The sequence below is a fragment of the Manacus candei genome, unplaced genomic scaffold (genome assembly GCF_025592945.1).
Source record: "Manacus candei isolate 608988 ecotype Guabito, Panama unplaced genomic scaffold, ASM2559294v1 h1tg000009l, whole genome shotgun sequence".
NCBI classification, from domain to species: domain Eukaryota; kingdom Metazoa; phylum Chordata; class Aves; order Passeriformes; family Pipridae; genus Manacus; species Manacus candei.
Window position 1 is genome coordinate 5,158,670 of NW_026138057.1, and position 27,720 is coordinate 5,186,389.

At 41.8% G+C, this 27,720-nt stretch overlaps 2 protein-coding genes across 2 annotated transcripts; both read right to left on the bottom strand.

Annotated features, from left to right (window-relative positions):
• Window positions 1-1,229: 1,229 nt before the first annotated feature.
• CD59 (CD59 molecule (CD59 blood group)) lies at window positions 1,230-7,938 on the bottom strand. The gene is made up of 4 exons (XM_051777193.1): window positions 7,817-7,938; window positions 4,971-5,043; window positions 4,196-4,297; window positions 1,230-2,798 (listed from the first exon to the last, which is right to left on the bottom strand). Exons 2-4 carry the CDS (start codon window positions 5,032-5,034, stop codon window positions 2,605-2,607), a joined length of 360 nt encoding a protein of 119 aa, XP_051633153.1. The 5' UTR covers window positions 5,035-5,043; window positions 7,817-7,938; the 3' UTR covers window positions 1,230-2,604.
• A 2,923-nt stretch (window positions 7,939-10,861) lies between these two features.
• FBXO3 (F-box protein 3) lies at window positions 10,862-24,592 on the bottom strand. Its single transcript, XM_051777072.1, has 11 exons — window positions 24,429-24,592; window positions 21,708-21,797; window positions 20,786-20,949; window positions 19,110-19,224; window positions 17,383-17,587; window positions 16,608-16,653; window positions 15,083-15,167; window positions 14,125-14,247; window positions 13,591-13,706; window positions 13,023-13,213; window positions 10,862-12,010 (listed from the first exon to the last, which is right to left on the bottom strand). Exons 1-10 carry the CDS (start codon window positions 24,536-24,538, stop codon window positions 13,026-13,028), a joined length of 1,242 nt encoding a protein of 413 aa, XP_051633032.1. The 5' UTR covers window positions 24,539-24,592; the 3' UTR covers window positions 10,862-12,010; window positions 13,023-13,025.
• Window positions 24,593-27,720: the final 3,128 nt, after the last annotated feature.

Genomic DNA, 27,720 nt, shown 5'->3' on the forward strand with positions numbered 1-27,720 from the left:
AGAGGTAAATGGCTAAGGCTGAGGTTTGAATTATGCCTCTAATTCAGAGCAGAGCAAACCATTTAGATAATTACAAAATGAAACCAAAACAACCCAGACAATAGTGGCAAGTTACCCAGCACTCACTGCAGAGGGCAAGAGACACCTTTGCACAGTGATACAGAAGGTCACCCTGAACTTCTCTTGCATTATCCTGTGTCTTAAATACCTGGCAGCTGCACTTCCCACTGAGGGTGGCCTAAAGTTAGGAGTCCCTGGGGTTCAAGTTCCATTTTGTGAGACCCACCCCAAAGACTGGGAATAACTCCAGGCACCAGCAGGTGCTGGGAGCTAACCAGTTGGCAGAAGAGGACTTGGGGGTCCTGCTGCTCTTCCACTAGACTGTCTTAGCATAACTAAATGGAATTTTAGATCAAATTCCAGTATTTCATCTAAGATTTTAATGGCTCTGGTCACCCGTCTTTGAGGATTGGCCATGAGATCTGGACGTGACACAGCAGCAGTGGCGGAAGAGCCAAAATTCAAGGAGCAGTCACTGTTCCACAGTCTGCAGGAGAGCTCATCAGGCAGCCCATTGCAAGCTCAGAAAATGCAAACCTAACAGGAATTAAACAATGTTGCTGTTCATCTTAACAAAAAAAGTGGCCTTCTACTGCTCAAAACTGCTTCTAGAAGAGGAAGGAAGGAGAAATATGATCAATTAGACACAAAAAGTGTTCAAGGCTATAAACAAAATATTAAAAATGATTGTTTGAACTCAGACAAAATACAGAGCTACTGTTTGCACTTATTAAAAAAGCAGAATATTTTATATATGCAGACCATACAGCAATAAAACAAGTTAAAAAGTGCCACCACCAAGAGGTGTTGACTATACAGCAGAGAAAAAATGCTGCAACCAAGATGATTTAAGCATAAGGAACTATCAGCTTGTCCAACAAAAGACACCAATCTGCTACAAACCTTCCCCCCTTTACACTGAGTCAGTGCTTTAATACTTTTTCACCTAAAACGAGCCTGAGTTTGGTCACTGTGCAGAAATTACTATCTTCTAGTGTCTGTTTTTGTTAATCATGTGGGAAATAAGAAGAAGGAAGGAGAGAAGTCTACCTGCAACTTGCTGAGAGTCTCTGGATGGGAAGTCTGGATGCACCTCTCGTGGAAATGACTGGAGTTGTATCTAACTGTAAATACCATGCTGATAAATCACCACACGCTCACTCCACATATTCTTTTCTGACATTTTTATTAATCAAAGACAGGATGACTTCCATATTTGGAGTGATAGGACAGATCCCAGGATACTCTCACAGCTATGATAAGCTTAACCAAAAGACACGTCGCAGAGCCCACTATGGATATGGAGCAACGCCCTCGTCCTGCCTGGGTGAACTGGCATCACTGGCACCCTGCAGAGGGTCCTCAAGAAGAGGATATTCCATTGGCAGTGGACCACAACTCTGGGAGGGACATATCAACAGCTCCAGAAGAGAAAAAGGAGAACTTGGCATCATACCTGACCAAGAGGGTCCCCAGGTACCAGAGATGTATCAAAGGCCACCATGGACTATTCCAGCTCCAGACCTCTTACACATCCAAACTGAGCAGCTTCTATTCATGCTATATAAACACACTTATACTGTGCATTGGCATTTATAGAGTTGCATAAAAGTCAAAAAAATAAAGTTCTGCAAGATTTTAATACTCTTAGGTGGAAGCTTGAAAGGTTAAGTTTACATGTCACTGTTTTCACCAAAACCCAACTAGGTGGGAAAGTAAACTAGATGTGCCATTTCAATTCTTTAGCATTTTATAATCAATTTTCAGTATACCAATAAATACTCAGTGCAAAGCACATGCTCAGTTAAAATCCTAGGCATGGATATCACATGAGGAAAATAAAAAAAGAAGCCAGCACATGTTGTCTACATGCTCACAGAAATATATATAAGAAAAAAAAAAGGGAAAAGTGTTCTTCACTTACAGCATTATTTTGGTTTTGGCTTAAGAAATGTAGATGCTTTCTCTCAAAATAACAGTACTTGACAAGGTTATATCATTGGCTTGTTTAAAAAAAAAAGTTACAGTGATGGAAACAAAGTGTCTACATTACTTTAAACTGAATATTTCCATCCTCAGAAGCCTGCAGCAAGGTCATACTTATGAGCCAACACTTCTTGTGGTGAGCGCAAATCCAAAGAAAACCAAACCAAACCCCACAGAAATGCCACCCAATAATTACAGTTTATGGGATAGTAAAAATATGATGGTTTCCAGCAGAAAAACTGTAGTGTTTCTTCTCTTTCACACCACCCACTGGAGTTTGCCCCAATTCTCCACATAACACTACTTCCTAATAAGTTCTCTTCCTTATGAATATGGGGATAGATCAAAACACCTCAGTAACTGGTAACAGCACACATCTCCTTCCCGTGAGTGGAGACAGTGATTTAACAGATAAAACCTCAGGAAACAGAATTTAGAATGGAAAGGTAATGTTTCTGCCCACAGATAGGAACTGAAAATGTGAGAAGTACAATATAGAAAAGAGTTTATGGTTTTGTGTAATTTCAGCTTGGAAGTACAGCATAGGAATCAGGATTATTACAGGAGCATCCATAACATAGCCATTACAGAGGCAACACTGAAGGCTGCTTTGTTAACCCCAGTAATGGCCCCCTCATTGCACAGGTCATGTTGGCAGCAGAAGAATTCAAAATTATCCAGCTGGAAGAATTCGGCAATTTCATTCATGTGGCACTGGGAAAACTTCCAGCAGGAGAAAGTTCTCAATTTACCTATGAAAAAAAATAAATTAAACAGATTAAGAGCATATTGACAGTAATATCATTGTTGGTACAAAGAGAAAAGCACTGCCTGGTGTTGGAAGCACAAAACACTGGAGAAAATGCAAAGCTCAATATGTGACATGGTGTAAACACAGCAACTGGATGGAGGTCTGGTGGTCTGTGTTGCCATGGCACTGGGGATGAATGTGGACTGAGGTGGAAGCTCTGCAGCCTCACTTACACCTGATACCCACAAATGTTTTGTTCACCTCCTACCAAGAAATAACTCTTACCACGTGCCCACAAAGGCAGGGAAGGTTTGACCACACTCCCACCCACAGCACTTTGCACAACAGTGGTTAATAAGGTGTAAAATGCACAGAAAATAACTGGGGGATGAGACATGAAATTGCAGGGACTGGTAGGTGGGTTTGTCCCCCTCACCCTCCACAGAAGGGACACCTTTTGCTAAGTCTTGCACCCTCAGCTATTCTGAGTGGTGATCTGGGATATTAAGCTTGTGATTGCAATGGTGTTGTTAGCGCTCCATGGAGCTATCCACAGTTCCTGTATTTATCATCAGTTCCTGCATTTATCACCAGCAATCCAAGAGAAATGCAGATGTTGGATTCAATAAATTGTGCTTTTAAATCCCCCCAGGGATGGTGACTCCACCACTGCCCTGGGTAGCCTGTGGCAGGGCTCGACAGCCCTTTCAGGGAAGAATATGCAGGAGATAGAGCTTGAAGAGCACATAAGGGTGGTGAAACATTGGCAGAGGTTGTCCAGAGGGGTGGTGGATGCTCCTTCCCTGGAAACATTGAAGGCCAGCTTGGACAGAGCTTTGAGCAACCTGCTCTAGTTGAGAATGTCCCTGCTCAGTGCAGGGGGGTGGGACTAGATGATCTTTAAATGTCCCTTCCAACCCAAACCATTCTGCGATTCTGTGAGGATTCCTTCACCCTCACGAAAAGTGAATTTATTTTAGTAGTGACAATTCATAAACAACAGAGTCTTCATCTCAGGTGTATTCTGTGGGCTGCACATTCTTTATCTGTTCTTAAAGCACAACAAATTCAGGGCAAAGAGTTTGTATTTTAAAGTCAGCGCCGTCTCCTATTTTTTTCCAGCTCCTTTGGATGGGTTTTTGTTTGTTTCTTTGTTTGTTTGTTTCTTAAATCCATATATACAGACATCTGTATATATGCTTGTACAACTATAAATCAACTGCCTAAACTGTCATTACATTATCAGTTGCTTGGATATAAGCATGACCTTCAAAAGGATTTGCAACCTTCTTTTGAGTGAGGCTTAGAAATGCATACTAAGGCCAGATTAGAGATGCACAGGTGATGAAAACTGATACAAGTTGTGTTTATTTTAGGTCTGTGGGACACCATACATACCAAATTTCATCTGCAAGCAACTATCTTCATTCGTTAAGCAAGTGCTGTTGGACCTGCACAAGGAAGGGCTGTTCTCGCAGTGGTAACATCTTAGGGTAGAACCTAAGAAAACAAGGGTTTATCTTTACTGAATAATCAAGCACTGAGACAGCAGCAGCATTAAAAATGAAAAAAAAAAATAATAATCACTGTCTGCATCTAACTGTCACAAAACAAATGCCTGGTTATTAAACTCAAGCCAAAATTATTAAACTCAAGACTTCAGCTAAAATCGAGCTTATGTCAGTTGTACAAATCAAAACTGGCAATTCTGAAAGGCAGATTTTGAAGCATGTACTCATGTCATTTTTAAAAGCACCATTATATGTCTGCAGAACAAGGTATTAAATTTTTGCTTCTTTTATCTGCTCTTAAAAGACTGCCTTTTCCAGGCAGGAAAGGACAGGCAATGACACTTTCAGCACAATTTTATTCTATCCCTATTTTATTTCATATATCTCTCTCATAAACAAACTGGTTTCCAAATCACCCAGTCTTCCAGCAGCAAGCCACCACAGTCTGTTGCTGCTTTAAGCAGCATCACATCCTGATTCTCTCTTCTGACCCAAGACAATCAGAAACTAAGAGAGAAACTAAGCCCTGCTTCAAAGGTCACTGTCATTCCCCAAAGTTGTATGAAATAATCCAGGCTATTTTTCCTTCTCTGGCATTTTTGCCATGACTTTCTCAGCCCCTGTCACAACATTACATAGGAAGGTCCCTCCCTTCTACTCACCAAAACTACAAAAAGCAACCAGAACAATGAAGGCGGTTAACAGGATGAAGTTCATCTTGGTCATGCTTCCTCCCTAGTTTGAAGGCATAAAGAGATGTTACATGTTAATTATATTTAAAAGCCACATGGAACTAGCAAAATCCCCAGTGAGGAATCCAGACTTCGAGACTTCAGTATGGAACTGGAAGCATTGGCCAGGAGAAACAGGAAGAGACAAGAGAGAAAAATAACTTCACTTTCCAAGAGAGGATTTTTATTCTGAGAATGGGATTTTTATTCTGAGAATTGATATTTGAGCCCTGACAGGCTCAGATGGGTCTCATTTCTCCTTTCTGATTACACCATTCAACAGGTCTCCCTATTCCTCACAACTACAAATGCACCTAACAACAACAAAAAAAAGGCCATTTATGTCTCAAATGCTTTTTCTTTCACAGCAATTCCCCAATAACCCTGGAGGCAGACTGTGCTCCTTTCTTCTCTGTCATGGTGTTGCAAGAGGTTTGGCTGTTCTAAAGGAGCTTTTGCCTGTCCTTTCCCAAAATTTCTCCCTCTCCCTGAGGGACTGACATATTCAATAACCCACCGAGTGCCTGCAGCGATGGCTCAGGTCTCCATGACTGCTGCAATCCATGAGCAGCAGGGAGATGGGAAGGGCAGGATTTCGTTTGAACACAGGCAGCTCCAAAGCAGGAGTTATTAGACAGATTTCTGCACAGAGTCTGAACTGCAATCAGAGCTCCCACTAAAAAATCTCTGCTATTGCAGAGTAGGATATTCAGAGAAGGCATCAAGCAGGCACAGAAGGGAGAGGGGGGACCATACTTGTGCTAGGAGGGCATGATTTTATGTTTGTTTTCAAAGCCCAAGAGGGACTGAAAGTCCCAGAATATTAAAGGTATTCAGAAAACAAGTTTTACACATGATAAAATCATCACATCACTGCTCTTGACCCTGTTAATTCTGCTTGAAGCTATTTCTATATGCAGCTATAACCATGCTAGGTTGGAGTTTTTTTCTCCCAGAAGACTGAAAAGATGGTTTCATAGCAAAACAATATTTAAATGCTTCTCAACCCTTTTTTAATTTTCCTACTGACAAAAAAAAATCCCATCCAACAACAACAACAAAAAACCTGTGTCTAACAAAATAAAAAATGCAACAAAAAAAAAAGGGCTACTACCTTTTTTTTTCCTGTCTGTATGACCCGCTGCAGAGCAGGAAAACTAAGAAAAACATAACCATAATGTGCAAGATGAGTTGATTTTTCTGGGGTAAACAACTTCGCAAAAGAAGCCCTTCAAGGCCACAGGCTCATCCCACAGTGACGTAAATCTCCAGAAGGGCTGTTGGTCTGGTGGTTACAGCAAGAGCCATTCTGGACAGCAAACAGAACCTCCCTGGGAATCTCTCCATCTTCCAGGAGTCCTCAGTCACCCAATGTGTCAGCACGGGAAAACAGTCTCGCCTTTTAGCAAAACCAAGTCATGACCAGAATAAATATAAGGCAAATGAATAAAAATCATCAGGGCCAGTAGTAATTCAACCAGTCTGTTTTTGTGAAATGAGTAATTGTTTCTGTACTCCAGAATGACAGGGAGGAAAACTTTAGCTTAAAAACAGGAAAACTTTAGCTTAAAAAAAAAAAATAATACATAGAGACAGCAATTCACATCATGGTTTAAAAGAAATAAAGCCAAAAACATTTCCTAGACTGAATTTTCTAAATTGCTTTTTTAACCCAAGCATCCAACCCATCTCAATGACAAGAAACAACAACTGCAATGAAAGGCTCAGTGCGTCGTTGTGAAACAGAATTTCTCTGCAGTCCCACCTGGGAGAGGGCAGGCGGACAAACCTGCTGTTGCTGCCACCATAAATCACAATTTACGACAGAAAGGGGCAAGAAAAAGGGAACAGCACCACGAGCCCCAATCCCTGCAGGGACCAGGGATCAGGACCACAAACCCCATTTCTGCAGGATGTCCAGGGGACAAGGACCAGAAGCCCCATCCTTGCGGGGATCAGAGAAGGGGAACGGGGCCACGAGTCTCATCCCTGCAAGGGACCAGGGAAAAGAGGAACAGTACCAGGAGCCCCATCCCCATCCTGGTGGGGACCAGAGAATGGGGTAAATAGCAACACAAGCCCCATTCCTGCAGGGACCAGAGAACAGGACCATGAACCCTATCCCCGTGGGGACCAGAGAATGGGAGGACCACAAATCCCATCCCTACGGTGACCAGAAAATAGGACCACAAATCCCATCCCTGCGGGGACCAGGGAACAGGACCAACAAGCCTCATCCCTGTGGAGACCAGGGAGCAGAACCAAAAACCCCATCCCTGTGGAGACCAGGGAGCAGGACCAAAAACCGCATCCCTGGGGCGACCAAGGAACAGGATCATCAACTCCATCTCTGCGGGAACCAGGAAAACAGCACCATGAGCCCCGTCCCTGCGGGAACCAGGAAACATCACCACAAAGCCCCATTCCTGCGGGGACCAGGGAACAGCACCACGAGCCCCACGCCTGCGGGGAGCAGCGGGCTGCGCAGTTGCCCAGGTCACTCGTTCCCGTGCCCAGACCCCCCGCAGGTGCCCCCGGCTCCCCTCCTCGGCTCTCCGGGGCCGCTCGAGGGGTGCCCGCAGCGCCCCGGCCCCGCGTTAGCGCAGTGCGGTGCGGCCGCTCCGCCGCCGTGACTCAGGACAGCCCCGGGCACGGGCAAAACACCACCGCCTTAGAAACGGCGTAAACACACATTGCCAAGCCAAACCTCCGCAGTGCCCGGCAGAAGCCTTCCCTCCCCCGCACACTCTTCTCCCCACACCGCCGCTGCCGCTCACCTTCCCCGGCACTGCTGCCGCTCGGTGTGAGCGGAGCGGGGGCTGCGGCGCTGCCCGGCCCGCCTGTGCCGCCCCCGGGGCGGGGCGGAGCGCCGGCTTCCCGGCGACGGGGCGCCGAGGGCGGGAGAAGCGATCCCAAGGGAGCGGGAACGGGCGGTAGCTGCGCAGTCGCTGCTTCCACAGGCCGAGAAGGGTTTTTGGGAACTCGGCTACCGCCCTCACGCGCGTTCTTCCCGAAGCCTGTCGTGCGTTGCCACTCGCGGTCAAGCCCTAGAATGGTTTGGATTGGAAGGGACCTTAAGGGTCATCTCTTTCCAACTCCGACACCTTCCACTAGTCCAGGTTGCTCCAAGACTTGTCCAACCTGTCCTGGAATATTTCCAAGGAATGGGGCAGCCACAGCTTCTCTGGGCAACCTGTGCCAGGGCCTCACCCCCCTCTCAGCCAAGAATTTCTCCCCAATATTCAGTCCCTCTGGCAATGGGAACCCATTCCTCGTTGTCCTATCACTCAAAGCCTTTGCCCAAAGTCCCTCTCCAGCTCCCTGGGAGCCCCTTTAGGCACTGGAAGGTGCTCTAAGGTCTCCCCAGGGCCTTATGGTGGGAATTAATAGATTAGGGAAAACAAGACTTTTAGAACACACAAAGGAACAAACCAGGAATGGAAAGTGGCAGTTTCCTCCAGAGGCAGCTGAATATAGAGCTAAACATTCACAACCTAGAAAAACACTGAAGAAGAGCAACAGAAATGTAGTTGAGGACACCAAAAGGGGGTTTTTGTTACATTGACTTATATCAGTGCTATTTAGAAAAAAAAAAAGTTGAGTGCTGACTTGAGTACAGTATTAAACACATGTGACTACCAGTTGTATTTCAAAAGGAATCTTGGATTTATTTTTGTTACCACACCAAAACTGCCAATTTATTTGCTAAACCTAAAGCAAACCCCAAATAACCCAAAAGTTATGTTAGATTCTGTTGATGTGGTAAAATGATTATCCGTCACCTGAGATTACAATCTTATAAATGTCTAAAAGATTCTACCTCTGTTTAAACCATAAATAAAAGCAAAATTATATAAGGGTAAAATACTTGTGGGTTATTGGGTGCAATTTATTAAGTGAGAATCCACCCAATTAATACTTGATAGGAAAAAATCCCTTATAAATTCAGTTAAATGAGGAACTGGGAACAAGGAACTTCAGCCAAAGCTGAACATTTACCTGTTTTTCCTTCCCAAAATCTGTCACCAGTCCCTCCAATAGAGCATACATTTATCTGGATCATCACAGATAAATGGTATTTCCAACTCCAGCTGAATTTTTCATCTTACATTCTTTGCATAAACTCTGAGGGATTAAACAATGTCAGGAAAAACTAAAACTAGCCCTGGAATAACCTGCATAGCAACTTTTGGTTGATTTTTTTTTTCCAACTGTCCAGCACAGCACTTGTTTTTCTCTCATGTGATGGAGTCATAGGAAGGAAATCATGGCCAAAGGTCCTCTCCATTAAATCATTCAACCAGCAAAATCCCACAAAAATGCTGAAGGAATCTTACAGTTATAAAGAGACTGTCAGTGTAGGGCTCTTCCATGGACAGAAAAAGGATGAGATTAGTTTCATATTTGTGTTGGATGTGCCAGGGTTAACAGGGCTGGTTTTACCTTGCCAGGTGAAGTCCTAACCGAGCACCAGTATCAGAGTCAGATCTGAACCAGGTGGCAGAACTTCAGGCTGCACCTGCAGGATGGTGGCCGAAGGAAGTGAAAGACGTTCCTGTGTTGAGGATCTTGGATTCCTGATTACGGATCTTGGATTACAGTGACCACAGGAAGAATTTGGCAGCTGGATGCACTGTGTGGTGGGTGTTACACCTGCCCAAAACCTGCAGGATCTCACTCAATTCTCTCCTGCTGCTCCGTGAAGATTCTGACAGCCCAGCAGTGCTGAGGAAAATCACCAACTCCTTGTTTTCCTCAACGGTCTTGGCTGCTCTTTTTCACTTCACATCGATCCTGGGATTCTGTGATTCACTCCTCCCTGGCATTACCTTTTCAGTTTTGGGTGGGATGGGGAGAGGCACTGCCTTCAGCCCCACCTCAAATGCACATCCTAAAGAGCTACAACGCTTTTGGCAGCTCCGGGCGAATACGCCCTGTGCTAAAATAGCTGCCTGGAGCAAAGAAATAACCTCCCTGTCACAAACACAAACTGTTTGGAGCAGTTACAGCAACCTGCCACTTCCCTGCTTCCCTCTTCACTCCACTGACACCCCTGGCCACCAGCAGAGGCCTCACACCCCCCCACTGCAGCTGAGAGAACAGCACTGTCCTGTATCATGACTTCTCCCATAGACAGCAATTATTACAGCTCATCTTTAACAACCCAAGGAGAACCACTCCCTAAAAAAAAAAAAAAACAAAACAAAAAACCAAGAGTGAAATTGCCAAGGGTTGTGCAGAGTCTCATGCTGATTCCACTGAACTAGAACATACAGATCCTGGTAGGAATCCTCCCAGGAAAGGCCTCCAACCATGAAGGTTATCTTGTCCTTAAAAAGACACAACAGACTGACAGCCCTGGAGAAAGTTCTAGTCCCACTAAAACCTTTTTTCACTGATCCTTGATGAAATTTCTGTGAAAAGGCATTAGACCACATCTTCCCCTCCCAGCTAATACACAGCATACTCACAATGGCAATATTTTGGAACCACTCCAGCAATTCTCACTCCTGTGAGGGACAACAGAAGTTGGTTTTGCCTCTCTAGATGTTCCACCTGAATGCCTGCTGTAGGGATCATACTCAATATCTACCTTGTGGAAGTGCTGTGTGGCACTTCAGAAAGCTGAGCACATGGAGAGTCCAATACCTGGACTTGTTAAAAAAAAAGCTGCAATTAGTCAATAATGGAAACTTTGAGCTGGAACCACAATATTTTTTTCTCCCCTCATAGGAGCTACTAATTCTGCCTGTCAAAAAGAAATTACTCCAGCACTGCTGTCACATAATTATTGCCCAAGTTTTGGCAAGAACAGTCCCATGTAGACCTTGAGAGCGAAGGAGGCAGTTAAATTGTTTATTAATGACAACAGAAACAAAGTAAAACTGATAAACCAAACAGATACTTCTTTAAATATAAAGTTTCTAGTCATCTAGTGTTCTGTCAGGCTCCTCTCTTTTTTTCTTTTCTTTTTTTTTTTTTTATTTTTATTTTGTAGTTACAAAAATCCAGAGGATTTAGGGAAATATACTTAACATAAATCGGTCACCTATGACAACAGCAAACATCGTATAAAGAAAAAAAAACCTCAAAATATATTTACAAATCCATCCTTTGTAGTCATTGAGAAGTTTCTTGGTCAACAAGTGGCAGATTTATGCATGGACACTACATTCCCAGAGGCATTATCCAACCAGAGTCACTTAGCATAAAATTAAGCTGACAAACAGATTGTCTAAAAATAAGGCCAGTTTCACTCCTAATTTATGCATTTGATGACCAGAATTTTCTGCTATTCCTATGTTGATTTAAAAGAAAAAATAGCATAAGAGCACCTAAACTCACCCAAACAGGATATACAGACCAAACTGCAAATTTCATTCTTAGTTATTCAGAGCAGAAACTCATGAGCAAGGACAATAGGATATGCCTTTTTTGCCATCTTGTCTATTGCTGATTTTAAATGCTAATTTTAAATGCTTGTACAAAAACAAACCCCCCACACCTTATTTCCAGTATGATCATAAATAGGCAATAGTTTAAAAAATGTAAGATATGATTACCTTGGACTATCAAGCTGTTTCACACTTCAGAAAAAAGTGGACAAAGCCCAAACACCTTTCTCTTCCTTTCCCTCCCTCTGTCCCCTCCCTCCACTCCCGTTGCCAAACTAGGGAAAAAAAAAGTTATACTCTAATGGATCTTGGAACTGGCACCAACATTCATGCTAGTTGCCCTGATGTGCAACAGAGAGTTCATTTACAATTGTCAGAAATATTCTTATGCACTAGCCCCAAAGAGTTCAGCTCCAGAAGCTTTCCAGAAACAGTCTGGGAGAAATCCCATCAGGTACGATGTGGGCAGCACCCAGAGGGCTCAGGAATGTCCAACACCCTGGGTCGATCTTTAGTGTCATCTGTGGCTGTGGAATCTTCGTCTTCATCCACTGCAGGCTCATTAGGATTTGTTTCCTAATACAAAACACACCCATGGTTTAATTAAAACCTTCTCTTCAGTTATAAGAAAGCACCAACAACTGCCTAGAGAAATCTGATCTGCATTATCACGTCGATGAACTGAAGCAAACATTGAGATCCGTGTCCTGAAACCAGCTCCTTACAATTACTGAGTTTAATTTGCAAAAGAGATCATTTTACCAAGTTACTTGACCTTTAACTCAGTAAATCTCCATTAGGTTTCATCATTCCAAACCTACCACTATGTAAGCCCCAATTCAGTATCTCAGCTCTATTTATTTTCTTGGTGGCTTAGGTTGTCTTTTATTCATTTTAAAAACAAAAGGATCACTGCTACCTTTAAAACAGAGGTAAAGCAACAGAGAAAAGCAAATTATTTTTACAGTCAGCTGAAGGGAAGGAGGTTTCAGCTCCCAAAACTGTGAGCAAGAGTTAAGAGATGTCACTTTCTGTTAGAAGCACGACATCTGCTGGCACCTCCTGTTAGAGCCACAGGGAATGAGTGTCTCAAATCCTGGGATAAACGTGAGAAAGTGCACAATGCCTACCCCTGAGGAAAGACTCAGTGCTTGCACAAAAACTAGGAATAAAATACATCAAGGATTCTTCTCTAAATGTGCCAAAGAAAAGGGAGAAATGATACAATTAACTTGCAATCTCCAAACTAAAATTACATTATAATTAACAGCAAGTGAATCATCTTGGTGATTTGCAAAGTTACTTTATAAAATACACTTTCAGCAAGAACTAATGAACATCACACAGACTGTACAGCTTTTAAACTGCCATTAACTGGAACTTGTCTGAAAAAAGCAGACATGTTATTAAAGCTAAAACAGATGAGCGTGGTCATACAGACCACACTTCAAAAAGCCTTTCAAGAAAGAACCTCTTAAAGAACTCTGAAATCCAAACAGCTCCTGCAATATCATCTTTGTAGGCAAAATATCTGAAATATCATTCATGGTCTGTTTGGAGCTGTTTTGAAAACTGCATCTCCACTTACCATTCATGCTGTAGACACCTTGAATGTTGGACACACCATATGAAATCTGGGAATTGTGACATTAAAGAATCTGTCCTTGTAGTAGAGGCAATGGAAGGTGTAATAGCCCTCCATGTATCCAGATGTTGTGGAAAACGTAGTACAGCTGGTGTACTCATAGACTCTCCCTGGACTGATAATTGGAAACTCCCCTGTTGGTAAAATATTAAATCAAAATGGTAAGGACTGAAGTAGAACTACAATTTAGCAGTTTGCTAAAGCACTTGCACTCCACAACATAATCAGGCAGCTCATTTTATATTCCAGGGGATGCATAAATGACTTTCAGCAATTATTGATATTCAAAAAAAAAACAAACTGTCTGAAGAGCAGTTAAGTAGCAGGATGTTCAGATATCCCTTACAAACCAACTTTAAAGCCAAAACAGATGGAAGCATATCTTTTTCTCTCAAGCAACAAAATGATTTTGATACACACCATAAAACTACTACCCTGACCAACAGAATTTTCCTAATAAATACATTAAATATTCTCTCTATTAGGTTAGGAAAAGCAATCTTTCACTTACCAACTACTCCAGGACCTTGGACTTCGTCCACATCGCCTTTGGCATTTGTTATTCTCCAGTATCGACTGTCCAGCTGACACGTCTTCTCAGGAAGAGCATCTTTGGACATTTCAATTCTAGAAGCCAAAGGACACAATGGTTACAAAACTACTTTCCCACACTTCAGAAATTCTTTAAGTGCTCTTGGGATCTCAAAGTAAGCTGGGGAAAAAAAAACACATTAAGGTAAAGTAACCTGACTCAGTTGGCAGGATACATCTCCATGCCCCTGCTTCACTCTGTTATTTACCCCTTTCTAAATCACAAGAGCTGCTTGTAATTTCTTTCCCCCTACCCCACTGTGCTTTTCCAATTACCACCTGACCAGGTAATAATTTAGTGTGTTTTATATTAAAGTACAGCATGTTGGGCACATCCTATTAATTTTAGAACTGTTTTGAATGCTGGACATAAATTTGCAACAACTGATGCTTTGGAGATTCCATAGATCTATCCTGTGCTAAAAGAAATAATTCAATTTTATTCAATTTTTACCTGATTCTGTAAGTGAAGAAATAATGTGGTGGATGTACAGAACTGAGTTCAGGCAGAAAAGAGGTGGACACAGACACAGTAATATCTTCTGTGGTAGCAACACATTCTTTATCATGCACATACCTACAGAGAGGAAAACATTAACTCTGCAAACAGCTCTGCATATTCAATACAGAAAAACAGACATGGAAAGCAATTAGTTAATTACTAATAAGAACACTGTGATGCTAAGTTAAATGTAATTTTTAACTTTTCATTAAGCAGTAAAATAAAGGATGGGCGTGTGCAGTGTCTTCATGACGTGTAATTCCTCATCACCTAAGAAGCTGTGCCTCTCTTTGGAACTCCATTAACACTTGCACCAAGTTGGGTGCATTGTTTGATCTGAAGTCAATGAAAACACACTTGTTTAATAAGGTTGTGTCATTCTGGTATTCAAAGAATAAAACCTAGAAATTCTAACAGCAAATTAATTTACAGATCAAGAACTTGGTTCTACAGCATCCCAGTTAGATAGAATTAAGGTTCTTGATTGTATTTAGAAGAATTGCAAGTGCAAGAAGATTCAAACACCAGATCAAGTCCTGTTTATTGCATACTCAAGTGTCATTTTAAGACCAATTTGCTGACACAATTGGTTTTTTAATAACTCAGAACAGTCCTGTAACAGCAACACACTCATGGCACACAGAATAAATATCTTGCTGTTCACTAAACTTCAGATCACCTATAATGCAAAATTCTGGTCCCATTAATGCAAAGTTATAAGCTCTGAAACTTCTGGTTAAAAAAATGAGGTTGCTGTTTTACAGCTTTATTTTCAGGAAGTTTCATGTGCTTTTTCCTCTCTCCACCATCAGTTTTTGTCTCAGATACCAAAAACTACTCGGAAAGAGGTCAGAATTCTAGAAGTAGCATCAAAACCTTGCACTGAGGTTATAAATGCCAGTCAAGATACCTGAAAATCTGGTCTCTGATGATGGGATAACCTCCAGTTACAACTTTGTTTACATAGGATGTAAACCATTCCAAGTAGGATGTACCTACATACCAAAGAAAAAAAAGCATTCATAAGGACAGGCAAATGTACCACTGAGCACGTTACAGTAAATACCTCAAGGAAAAAGTTTAAAGCTTTGAATATTTTTATAACAAACTCTCACTTCCTTAGATGAGTCAGTCAATATTCCAGTTCATCCCACCAACAAGGAGAATTTGCAGGAACCAACGGAGAATTAGGAGTTAAGAGTGCACACTCCAGAAATCACACAGTCAACAAAGAATTCCTTAACTATAATACTTTCACATTATGATCATGGTCTCACTATTTGGTTTCCATATGAATAGTTTCTAAAAAACATGCCAGCAAGGTGCAGAATTTCCTCTCCTTAAAAAGAGTGATAAGTCCGACACCCTCCACATTCCTGCTACAATCCCAGAAGACTAAGGCTGTGTGTCATTCCAAAGAGCCTGGGATTTTCATACAGTTGGAGCCATTGTCTGAGAACACCTTCTCATACACCCACAGCCATTCTTTTGGAACAGCCTGATTGCTAAGCAGACACTCAAGATGTCACATTTAACTCTCAGAGTTTCATACACAGAATTTCTCAGCCATAAATCTTCCAAGCATTGCAATACAGAGCTCTATAGAAGAGTTCAACTGTTTGTCAATATTTGTGATTCAAAACTGGATTTAAGCTGAAATACTGAGAAATTATTATCCTCACCTTCACTGATGTGTTATTAAGTGCTCCCACTCCTATTAGATTAAGTGTACTTACCACTTCTTCCTTTGAGCACGAGCTCTGTGTGCTGTCCTTTGCCCTTTTGGAAGTCTAAGGGACTCCATGTCTATTATCCTCCTTTCTACCACTAACCTACAAAATGCAAACCTTGTGTAAAGTAACTCCAGGTGGAGAAATTGGATCAATTTACCTGCCACCTTCAAGAGAAATGCTGTGTGTGAAGCTTCTCCTCCACCCTGTGGTAAGCCAAGATTAACCCTTCCAGCCAAGTGGAATACTTTGAAATAAGTTGGACCATCCCACAAGCAGCAACACCTAAAAAGGTTTCCTCAAACTGACGTGGTTAAGAGTTTGACTACCTTCTACCCAAGGTATAGCATTGCCCAGTGTGGCTTCTCACAGTAATAAGAAATGTGAGAGGCTACATTTTAGTATTAATTTTGGTGACACTTGTTACATGTCTTCTTTGCCACTGAAAGGAATTAAATTTACATAACCACAAATACCAGATTTTTTCAACCTCTCACATGGTTGCAGAAACTACTGGGGAAAAATAAAAGAAAATAAAATCTTTCTGTCCACTTGGGTGTTGTATTTAATAAGCGCTGACATCACCCCATGACAGCTAACAGAGGTTTTGCTCACCTTGTTGGACAGGTTAGAAAGTGACTGATTCGTACCAAAGACACACAGAAGGGCAAGTTTTAATAGAAAGTATTTTATCTCAATTGTTACCTGTAATGAACATAACAATAGCAGATGGATTTCGAGCCATTTGGTCCTAAAAGGGAAAGTTTAAGGTGTATTAGAAAGAGAGCATTGGACTTACAAGGTTAAAATTCAACACTTAAAATATAACAATGGGAACACTTTCCCAATATTCACTAAACCTAAATCTGGCTGCTTAACACAGAAGGGCTGTCCACAGATGAACCAAAATAGAAGTGTTTGAGGAACCTTCCAAGTTCCCAAGCTGCACCAGAAGGTTTAAATACTTGGCATAATACAAAGGAGAATCTTAACATTCTTCAAGTGATCCATTATCAAACAATCCCTAGAAATGTCATTGCTACCTGCTTTGAAAACAAACTGCCACAAACTCGACAGCAGGATGAAGATCCCCATCTTTTTTACAAGAACCATCCTTTACACATCCACTGTTTTTTCAGGTGAATGGATGGTGGAAGGGAAGCCACCAGGTCTTTTCTTCCTTACAGAAACAGGGAGTGTGTACATATATATACACACACCTGCCATAAACTGAGCAAATTAAATTGATACCTTCCAATAAGAATGAATCTTGTCCACTGTCATGACCTATAGAAATTGCTATAGCCATTAACAACTTTATGTCAATGATAATCAGATGGTAACTCAGGGGCAAACTAATAATCATCTCTTAGTGTTCACTTTCTGCTACATAAAATATTTCAGACACCCAATAACACGCAAAGGGGCACCATCAATCATTAGCAAAGTAGATTGGCAAGTATAAACATATGTTCCTTACTGGACACTGGTAGAAGATCTCGTATTTATTCCGTCCCTCCACCTTCTCCAGGGCCATGTATTGGCTCAGGCCAGTGTGGATGCAGAAGGTGAGGGGCAGGCACTGCTTCAGCCCCAGCCTCTGCTGGAACCCTCCAGCTGCTGTGTCGATGTCCAGCAGATCCTCGGAGCGGTAGTGGTTGGACAGGGCCATGCTTCCCATCAGACTGGAAACAGCAAAAACAGGAAAGATAAATCCACAAGGCAAAGTTGTGATCTTCTGGGAAATGTAATAATAGCCAGCGATCTGTATCTCCAGTTTTGTACAAGTTCATTTCAATACTATCAAAGCATCCACGATGTTTCCATGGAATAAACAATACCAAGCTGCTACAGGGACAGTCAGTGATCAAAATTACACTGAGCAAGGTGGTCTGTGCTTCAGGGAAAAGGTTGAGAAGCAAAATAACCACTGAGTCAGAGAGATTATAATTTCAGTATAAAACTAAGGCATGCAGACACAAATAAACAGACATACGAGGCAGGAACGAGACAAGATTCATCAACATGATATAGTAAGGTCATCAACTGTCTAATTTTTAACTAGCTTTGTGTAAGCATCACAGCAAGGGATGGGATTTTTTATTTGGTTTTGACAGTAAGAAAGTGATGTTGAAGCAGTAAAAGCAGTCTCTCTTCTCATATATAAAAGAGGAAAATAAGCATTTGGAAAAAAGTAGTGCTAATCAGAAAGGTGTAGAGATTAGGAACGGAGGTGAGCATTGGAAGCTAAGGTTAATGTTGATAGGAGTGTTGGGCTAGATGAGAGCCAGGGTGAAAATAAAAAACCCAAGCAACATACACTCAATGTAAGAATGATCAAAAAAGGTAACATGATCAAACTGATAACTCCCAAGGGCAGTGCACTTGGCAAAGGAAGAGTACACAGGTCTGCAGTGTATAGATCCACACCCACACTCCCTGCTGAGAACACCAGGGAAAGGCAAATTAGATGCAAACTCCTGCAGATGCTGAGCTTTCAGTGGTGTTATGAAAGCAATGACTCAGGTGCAAGCTGCCACATGTCAGTGTGCCATAGGCTGATCCCATCTTGGGCAACAGGTTCCATTCCTCTTTCTCCTTACAAAGTCATGCCTGGAACTAGCACATTCTGCCAACATCCAAACACAGAAACCTGGAGTACCTGACAATGACAATTGCTTCCATTTCTGATTTATGCTGAAACTGCATAAAATTGTAAAATCTACTGAGAAAACTTAATTTGCAGAACTGACATTTTCATTCTACTTAATATGACTGATTTGAAAGTTATTCCCTAACCATTTTAAAGAAAAAGAAAGGTATTAAAGAATGAAGTCTGAGGAGTGCAAGAGGCTAATTTACTTCTGTAATACAAAGCAAAACTTCAGGAAAGCAACTTACAGTGGGATGATTAAAAGCGTAACAGCTGGAAGTTTGAGTTACTGCAAAAAATCAAAAAGGTTTTCACTAGGAAACAGGCAAGTTTAAGAGTAATTAGAGCAATTAGAAATATATCCTGTGTTTTCAATTACTTCCAAGATTAGAAGGCAGCCATTTCTAGAAGTGTCACTCAAGTGGTGACTCAGTGACAACCCATTTAAATGCTTCATTTATCCTGTTCAGGAGGCATTTTACATCATTAATAAATAAGGAGTCTAAGAAATACAACAGGAATTAATAACTTGGTGAGTAGTTTTCTCTCCTTACCCAGGCACAACCAACTTCTGCCCGTTGTGGATGCGGAATGAACATCGATAATCATCCGGGAGTTTGCAACGTATTTGCGCTTCCACAGCATCCAGGTCTTCCTCCCTCACACTCTCTGGGGACAAAAGAAATGCTATTTCAAGTATTTCCAACACAAAGCATGGAATTTGTAAATGCTTTGATCAAAAGAACACAGACTCAAGTCAGTATCTGGTGACTTTACTGTGTGCTGGGTGGCACAGAATGAATATGACATAAATCTGGAAGGGAGATGATGACATGAACTGATTATTTAAGACAGCACCAATCTCTAGCCAGTGAAACCTCACAGGCCTGACTTCAGCACAAAGTATTTATCAAGTGAAATCAACCTTTTCCCCAGAATTTGTCATGAGCTGAGTCTCAGTTACAACTTTCAGGCAATATTGATTTTACTCTTTTATCATTCTCTCTCAGTTTCCAGTCCAATCAGTAACACAGATATGTTGGCTGCAGCCACCATTCACCTGGAATTTGAAGCAATAAATGGGTTTTAACAAGGGGATTTTCATATCAACAACAGAAAGGGGCGGAGAGTAACTATTCTTACACCTCCACATGCAGGTTTCCACACCCTCACTTCTAGCAAAATTCAACTGGGTGGCCTGTATGGTCTGTTCCAATCAAGGTTTGTTTGGCAATCTTTTGAAACCCTTTTTGTGTTCATTATCTGTTTCATTTATAGGACATAATTTAAAAATTCATTGAAACAATATCCCTTACAAAAGGTATTAAAAAGGTTTGAAACAATATCACTTACAAAGGGTATTAAAAAGATTTTATCTAAAAGGTTTATTTACAAAGGTCTTATTTAAAACCTGCCACTGCTCTACAAGTGTGGAAATTGATAATTTTAATTTATTTTTGACTTTCTGTAGACAAAGAGAAGCTTCATTGCACAACTGCTTACGAGGGATTTTGGAAGTGAAACTGTGGTAAAATCTGTTCAACACCCCCAACTTTCTATTTTAGTAACCAAATATCTGACTGACAATTCAGAGGTTCTGAATACCTGAGTGAAGCCTCAAGCTACACCTCCACAAAAATGTAAAGAAAACATTAAGTTCTAACCATATTCTATTATCACAAATACTTAGCAAAACTTAGGAATCCAGCACTATCCAGCAAGGCAAGGAAATTCAAGATTTAAGTAGGAAAGAGATCATTTGTCTTTTAATTTCTCAGATCAGGTTATATCAAACATCTTGGGCTAAAAGTCAACTTCATACAGAAAACCGAGTAGTTGAAAATTTAAAAGTCTTTTATGTCCCTATACCAGAAAAGCTCAAACTCAACTGTAGCTGTGTAAGATTCATGAGCCAGAACACTGCATGTACTTCAAGTCTTAAAACACAAACTGAAATTGAAAATAAAATCTTAAGTGGGAAAAAAAAAAGGGAAAACCAATTGTTTGACCACAGGGAAAAAAAAAAACAACTTCCTTTTTGTTTGGCTTCAGATTAAAATGCCTGTTTTCGCGTGACTGTGTTTTAATTAGGTCTTAAGAAAACCTCATGCATAAAATCAGAATAATATTGGGAGTAATGGGATTACTACACTAAAAAATATTAACAAACAAACAAAAAAATCAGTCAACCAAAGACAAAGCTGGGTGAGCCAGGCAGGTGTGACAGTACCTTTCAAAGAGCCGATCATGCGGGGACACCACTGTCCCAGGTATTTCACCAGGTCATCCCAGGCCTTTTTCAGGGTGGCATAGTAGCGGATGTACCTCCCCAGGTCGGAGTAGGTGCTGATGAAGATGGATTTCCAGCTCTCATTCCGTCGGCTTTTCTCCTCTCTAAGTGGACACAAAGGAAATAAGTTCAATACCAGCCTGAAAAGCTCGTGTTCTAAACTCAAGGAGTTGGGATTTGTTATTTGGCAGGAATATTAACCCAGGAACACTTTGTGCTATGTGAAGCTACACAAACTCAATTAATTCCAGCATCTATTCAAACAGCAAGCTGGAACCAAATTAGGAAACATTTGGGGTACTTAGGGGAAAATTTGGAAACAATGCTCCTTTACACAGAGTGCCTTTTAAACAGATGCTGTATAATAGTGAATTCTGGAACTGGTGAATAGCTAATTCACAGCACATTTTACACACAGGCTTTTTATCTACTGCATTAGTCACAAACTCCTTTATTCACTCACTAAGAAGGATTAAGGAGCAAACCAGAGAGTTAAATGAGAACTCAGTGACTTTCAGATCAGTGCACATTCTTAAGGAATTCCTGCATATTCTGTTTTCCTCACAGGCTATGGGAAGACAGGCTGTCAAAAAGGTGCTGACTAACATCTGACAGAGGATGTTTGCCTCCAAATTGTTGCAGCCCTTGCATCTCTCTCATAGGATATATTTCAACTCCTCACTCCAATGCTGAAGCTACAAAATTTAGCACACCTTCTCAATTGTTACATTTTTATTTAGGTGTGTGAAGTCTCTACATCAACTCTTCTCTATCCACTCATAAAACTTTTTAACCCTCACATGTTCATGAAGCTTAGAAATTCATTTTTAGAGAAAAAAAGGCTTTAAACAACCCTACTTACTCTGAAATAAGCCAGTATTTCTTGCAGTGTCTTTTCCACAATGGATCATGGCTTGACAGCTGATTCAGTCTTCGATTTAAATAGCAGCAACTATAAATATAAAATCATTACATTTGATTGCAGAAGAGCAGCAAAACAAACAGGGATAACCACTGAGCAGTGAAATAAATGCAGAGTTTGAAAGTTAGCTAGCTGGCCTTTTAGAGTTGTGCTTACAATGATTAAAAGTCTTCAGTAGAGCTGTGTAAGTCATGAACTACTTTTCTACAAAGTGATTTTGTAAAGCAGGTCATCCTGTAGACCTACACCAGTACAAACACTGCTTGAAGGATTCCAGCATGACTCCACTCCTCCAGTGGCAAGCAATCCAGTAGCACTGGCTGGCTATGATTTAAATCTCTTTCTTACCTGGACTGTCAGGCTCTACCTAATCTTTTCCACAGTAAGCCACAGAAACTATACAGTTGGAATGTTACAAAGCTACTTTCCACTTAGAGTTGTTTAAACAACAAACTTCATGACCAGAAAAAAAAGACAGACACAGGATAAATACAAATGATGATAACATGGAAATAAATACTGCAAGGTCACCCTAATGTAAACCAGATATCAGCTATTGCCATTGCATTGCTGCTTCAGAAAGTTAAAAGAATCACATCCTGCACTACAAAGCACTACTGCAAATGAAATATTAAAAACCCTGTAGTATATAGGTCTAAAACAGCCCTCAGAAATCATTTAAGTTGATCCTGGTTTGATGAATTTGAGCTGAATTATCAGCTAAACTTTGAAGAACCTCCCCAAAAGATACCACCAGTTTAGATGCGGAAATATCACTTCCTCTGGTAGCTTGTTCTAACAGTTAATGTGTGTGAATGGCTGTGATTAACATCTAAAGACCCCAAATGAGGTTACCAAACTTAAGTTTTCAGTTACTACTTTTTGGGGGGTTGTCAGTGTAGAAGAGAAACTGGTAAATAAGAAAGACATAGTTAGATAATGAGATAAAGATGACCCTCAATCTTGTCTTTTATAAGTAAAATCAGCCAAAGTCCACAGCTGGTCAAAGCATCTTGCACTAAGAATACAGAATTATTCATACTAGCTGTTCAAGACATCTTTTTTCCTCCCTCATATCCACTGTAAGCTGTTTAAACTGGAATTGTAATTGAATTTCAAAATCAACCTCATCAAAGTGATTCTCCTGCATGTACTGAAATTACCCTTTGCATCCTCAACGACACAAACACATTCACTTCAACCCCTGACATCTGGATACGTAAGAACTTCATTCACGACACAGGGATTTTTTATATTTACATGTTTTATTATTATATTTATATTATATATGGGCTGTGGGGGACAGTCCATATATACCAAAGTCAAAGCCCTTGCAGAAATCTGTTGTGTTGGTGTTTTTCAATCAAGCCTGTAATTTCTGGAAGGAAAGAAGCTACTGAGGCATCACAGGATCACATGGCTTAAAATGTGATAAAAGTGCAATTAAAGCCATTCTCACTAATTACATAAACAATGCAAAAGCTGAGAAGTGACCAAATATTTAAGGGCCACCACCAGATTTACCAGCTGGTGGAATAGAGGGAAACTGTAGTGTTTGTAATGCTTACAGTATATATGTCACTTAAGTAAATATAAACAACCTAGAGATTTCCTCAATTAACACTTTGAGTGTTACAAACAGCCAGTTCTGCAAAACTGCCATTACTGACCTTATAAATAAGACATCTACACAGTATTTAGCTATCTTTGCACAGCAAAACCCATCTTATTTTCTTAAATAAGTTACAAAAATTGTAGTGCCTTTACGACACAATTAGCAACTACAACCAGACCATCTATAACAACTGTTAAGAGTGTTTGTTACACTTAATCTCTTTTTTTGTTTTCCCTGATGTCTTTATCATTCTTGACTAATATTTTTGAGGGGGAAAAAAACCCACACCAAACCCCCATATTTGGGCAATATTCTATTTTATTCATAATTATTCTTCCCTCCTTGACTGAACAGTGATTTCAATCACTGCCAGAGCCTGCAGTTCACTGGTGAGGTTTTACCTAAAACCACACTCATCTTTATTGAGTCACAACTCTTCCTAGAAGCATCTGCAACTTTCCTTCCCTGAAAAGTCACCGATTAATTTCATTTGGTCTTCCTTCAAACAGAAGCTCATTCGCATGATGGAATATATTTCCTGGCAGCAAGACCACCCTTTATCTGCCCATAGATACACAAGAGTTTTAGGGGAAAAAGTTACTGATTTCCCAAATTCAGTTATTGGTTCGCTTACGTACAAAAAAAGCCAACATATAATGGGGAAGATAAAAGCAGAATCGCAGAATGGCTTGGGTTGGAAGGGACTTTAAAGACTGTTGAATTCCAACCCTGCCATGGGCAGGGACGCCTTCCACTATCCCAGGTTGCTCTAAGCCCCGTCCAACCTGGCCTGGAACACTTCCACGGATGGGGTAGCCACAGCTTCTCTGGGCAACCTGTGCCAGCGTCTTACCACCCTCTCAGTAAAAGGGAACATCTCAATTTGTTAAAAAAAAAAAGGAAAAAAAAAGGGAAAAACGGGGGAAAGCCCGTAGCTGCTGGAAGGGAAGGGGTGCTCAGGCCGTGTCCGCCGCAGGAAGCCAAACCCTTTTCCCACCCAGCCCCGGGAGCGCTGTGCCCGTGCCAGCCCCGCGAGCCGCCCGTACCTCACCAGATCCCGGTAGTCGAGGAAGCTGAGGATGAGGAGCAGCGGGTCGGTCGGGAGCAGCTCCAGGCTCAGGGCTGCGGAGGGCTCCATGTCTGGGGGCGCCGCCATCTTGAGAGACGTCCCGGGGACGCACCGCCCCTCGCGGCGCTCGCGCGGCACGGCCCAGGCAGCGCCCCCTGGGCGCGGCGGGGCTTCACCCTCACCCGCAGCAGCCTCAGGGCTCAGCCCTCAGCCCCCAGAGCTCAGCCCCCAGAGCTCAGCCCCCAGCCCTCAGCCCCGGCGGGATTAAAGGCATCCGACCAGGCTGCGGGGCTTTGGGGCGGGCAGGGTCCCACACGTTGCCCCGGTGCAACCCCCGCCGAGCAGCGGAGGGCGGCCGCCTCCAGCCCCCGTGCCGCCTCAGTGGTTAAACGTGTCATAAAATCGTAGAGCGTTATAAGGGGTTGGAAAGGACTTTAAAGATCATCTTGTCCTCTGCTATGGGCAGGGGGCACCTTCCACGAGACCAGGTTGCTCCAAGCTCTGTCCAGCCTGGGTTTGAACACCGATAGGGTTGAGGTATCCACAGCTTCTCTGGGCAGCCTGTGCCAGTGTCTCACCACCCTCACAGGGAAGAATTTCATCTTAACATGTAACCTAAATTTTCACTCTTTCATTCTGTGCCCATTACTCCTTGTCCTGCCACTACAGTTCCTCACAAAGAGTCCGTTCCTGGCTTGTCTGTAGGTCCCGTTCAGATACTGAAAGGTTGCTCTGAGATCTCCACGCAAACTTCTCCAGGCTGAATATCCCAAACTTTCTCAGCCCGTCTCTGTAGGAAAAGTGCTCCAGCCCTCTTATCAACTCCATGGCCTCCCCTGAACTCACTCCAATAGTTCTATGTCCTTCTTATGTTGGGACACCAGAACTGGACAATATTCTCCAGGTCAGATCTCACGAGAGCAGAGTAAAGGGGGAAAATCCTCTTCTTTGGGTGCAGCCCAGGATGCCATTGGCATTCCAAGCTGTGAGCACACACTGCTAGCTCATGTTGAGTTTTTCATCAGCCATAACCCCCAAGTCCTTCTCCGCAGGGCTGCTCTCAATCCCTTCTCAGCCCAACCTGTGTGTCTGGGATTGCCACGACCCAGTGTAGGACCTTGCCTTTGTTGAACTTTGTCCTGTAGAGATGCTTGACTCAGGCAGAGCGCCAGCATTGTGGGGGGCTCAGACCACCAGGGTTTTGGTGGTCTCTGCCCTGGTGCTGCTCAGCCCTTGCTGACTGTGCCAATCTGTGAACCCTGGGCAGGTGTCTCCATATCCTCGAGCATCCCAGATGGTGTCTGGCTCTTGTGGTTTGGGTACTGGCAGGAGCCCAGCTTGCCAGTCTGGGGCTTAACAGATGCACACAAAGCTGTGCTTTCCTTCTAATGAATATTAAGAGATCAAGTGTCTTAATTTGCTTTCCTGAAACAGAAAAAATTACCTGTGTTCAGTGGAGTACTTGGACCACTGAATTTTCATGTGGATATATTGTTGTAGGATCAGACCATGGAGATCCCTGAAAGATGAGGGGGAACTTCCTGCTTCCAACAGCTGACTGTTTGCCATTGCTTTGAAGTTTTCTGTTTACCAAAGGGATGGGAATTAATAGGAAGTGTTGGGGTTGTGCATCCAGGAGAACTTAAGAACCCCTTCCAGTGCCTAAAGGGGCTCCAAGAAAGCTGGAGAGGGCCTGGAGTGACAGGACAAGGGGGAATGGCTTCAAATAAAAAAAAACTATGTTGCATCTTAAGGGTATATATGGATCACATTTTATATGAAACAAATCACATGATATGCAACAGCTGCAGCAAAAATAGAAGCTATTCTTTTTATGTCCCTCACTTTTAGTGAGCTTGTTCTGATTTGAGAGAAAGAATTGTTTCTAATGCATGATTAAAATGTTACTAAAATGCTTTTACTTGTGTTTGTCCTTGGGCTTGTGGTCCATGAAGATCTAACAATGCAGAGCCAAGAGAAGGTCTATAATTCTTTATCTCCATCAGGTTTTGCCAAAAGATTGATCCAAAGCCTGGAGAGTTTTGCTTCTAGTACTTGCATAGATCTGAGGTGTTAGTCAAGGGTTTAGCATTTTACTTTCCTAAAGGATCTCCTAACAAGTGTGAAAAACACATAGTAAAAGAGAAATACCCGTTCCTGAGGCAGAAGAAAAAATTCACAAAAAACAACCAACCAACCAAAACCCACAAAACCAAAAGCAAATATAAAACCACTTAAAATTGCCGTATTTTGATCTTGTACCCACATCAGCCTTTGCATTCTCCATTAAGTAACTGACAGCTGCACAAAGTGACACCAGTAAGTTATCATGGAATTTTTCCAGCTCACTCAAGACATAAAGGTTCTTTTCCACTTTAATAATTGGAGCCTAATTTTTCTTCCATTATCACCAGTCATAGAGCCCAAATGGCCAAATAGATCAGAGGTGCTCCTCAGGCTGAAAATTTCTCAGATTGCTTCGTGCATCCCATGTTTAATCTTTGAAGGATGATGAGGCTTTTAGCATCCTTCATTTATTTTTACTTATAGAAAATCTAGTGAAATTAAACACTAGGGATCTTCACCACCGGGTGCTGAGTGTCTCTTGAAATTCAACTAATGTGCTAAGGTTTTTGGGCAGGGAATGGTCTGCTTTTCACATCAGCTTCTTAGTGCTCTAAATGGACAATAAAAAGTGGGCAAAACTGAGACTTTGAGGGGAGTAGGCAGCTTAGGGAATTGGTAGTAAGAAAGAAGCTGAGGTCTAGAAAATTTGTATTGTTATTATACTGTTATTATTGGGTTTGTTCTTTACTGTGGCAAAGATGCAATAAGGTCAGGGCTTTATAGGAACAACGAGGCGGTGACCTTTCCTTGGAAATCAGATCATCTCAAATTACCCAGAACACAATGAGTGGCTGTAATAAAGAGCACGGAAGGAGTAGGGTAAGAAAATCAAAAATGGGAGCTCTACGGTCATCCAGTGACTCCAGTGAATCACTTATAGACATAAAGACAGTTCAGCAGTCCTTTGAAAAGTGGGGGATTTACAAATGAACTGATAACAAATTGCTTTTTGAGGCTTCACAGGAGTGAATCTCAGATGAGATGTGAAAGATGACAGGGAGGCAGAGAAAGGGATCAGAGCCAGAACTTCAGGGAAATGTGTACCTGAATAAATTAAATATTGCAGAGTAGCTTGTCGGACATTTTAGTAACAAATGGGATATCTGTCAGAGTACAGCTTTGAGCTGCTTTCTCACAGAATG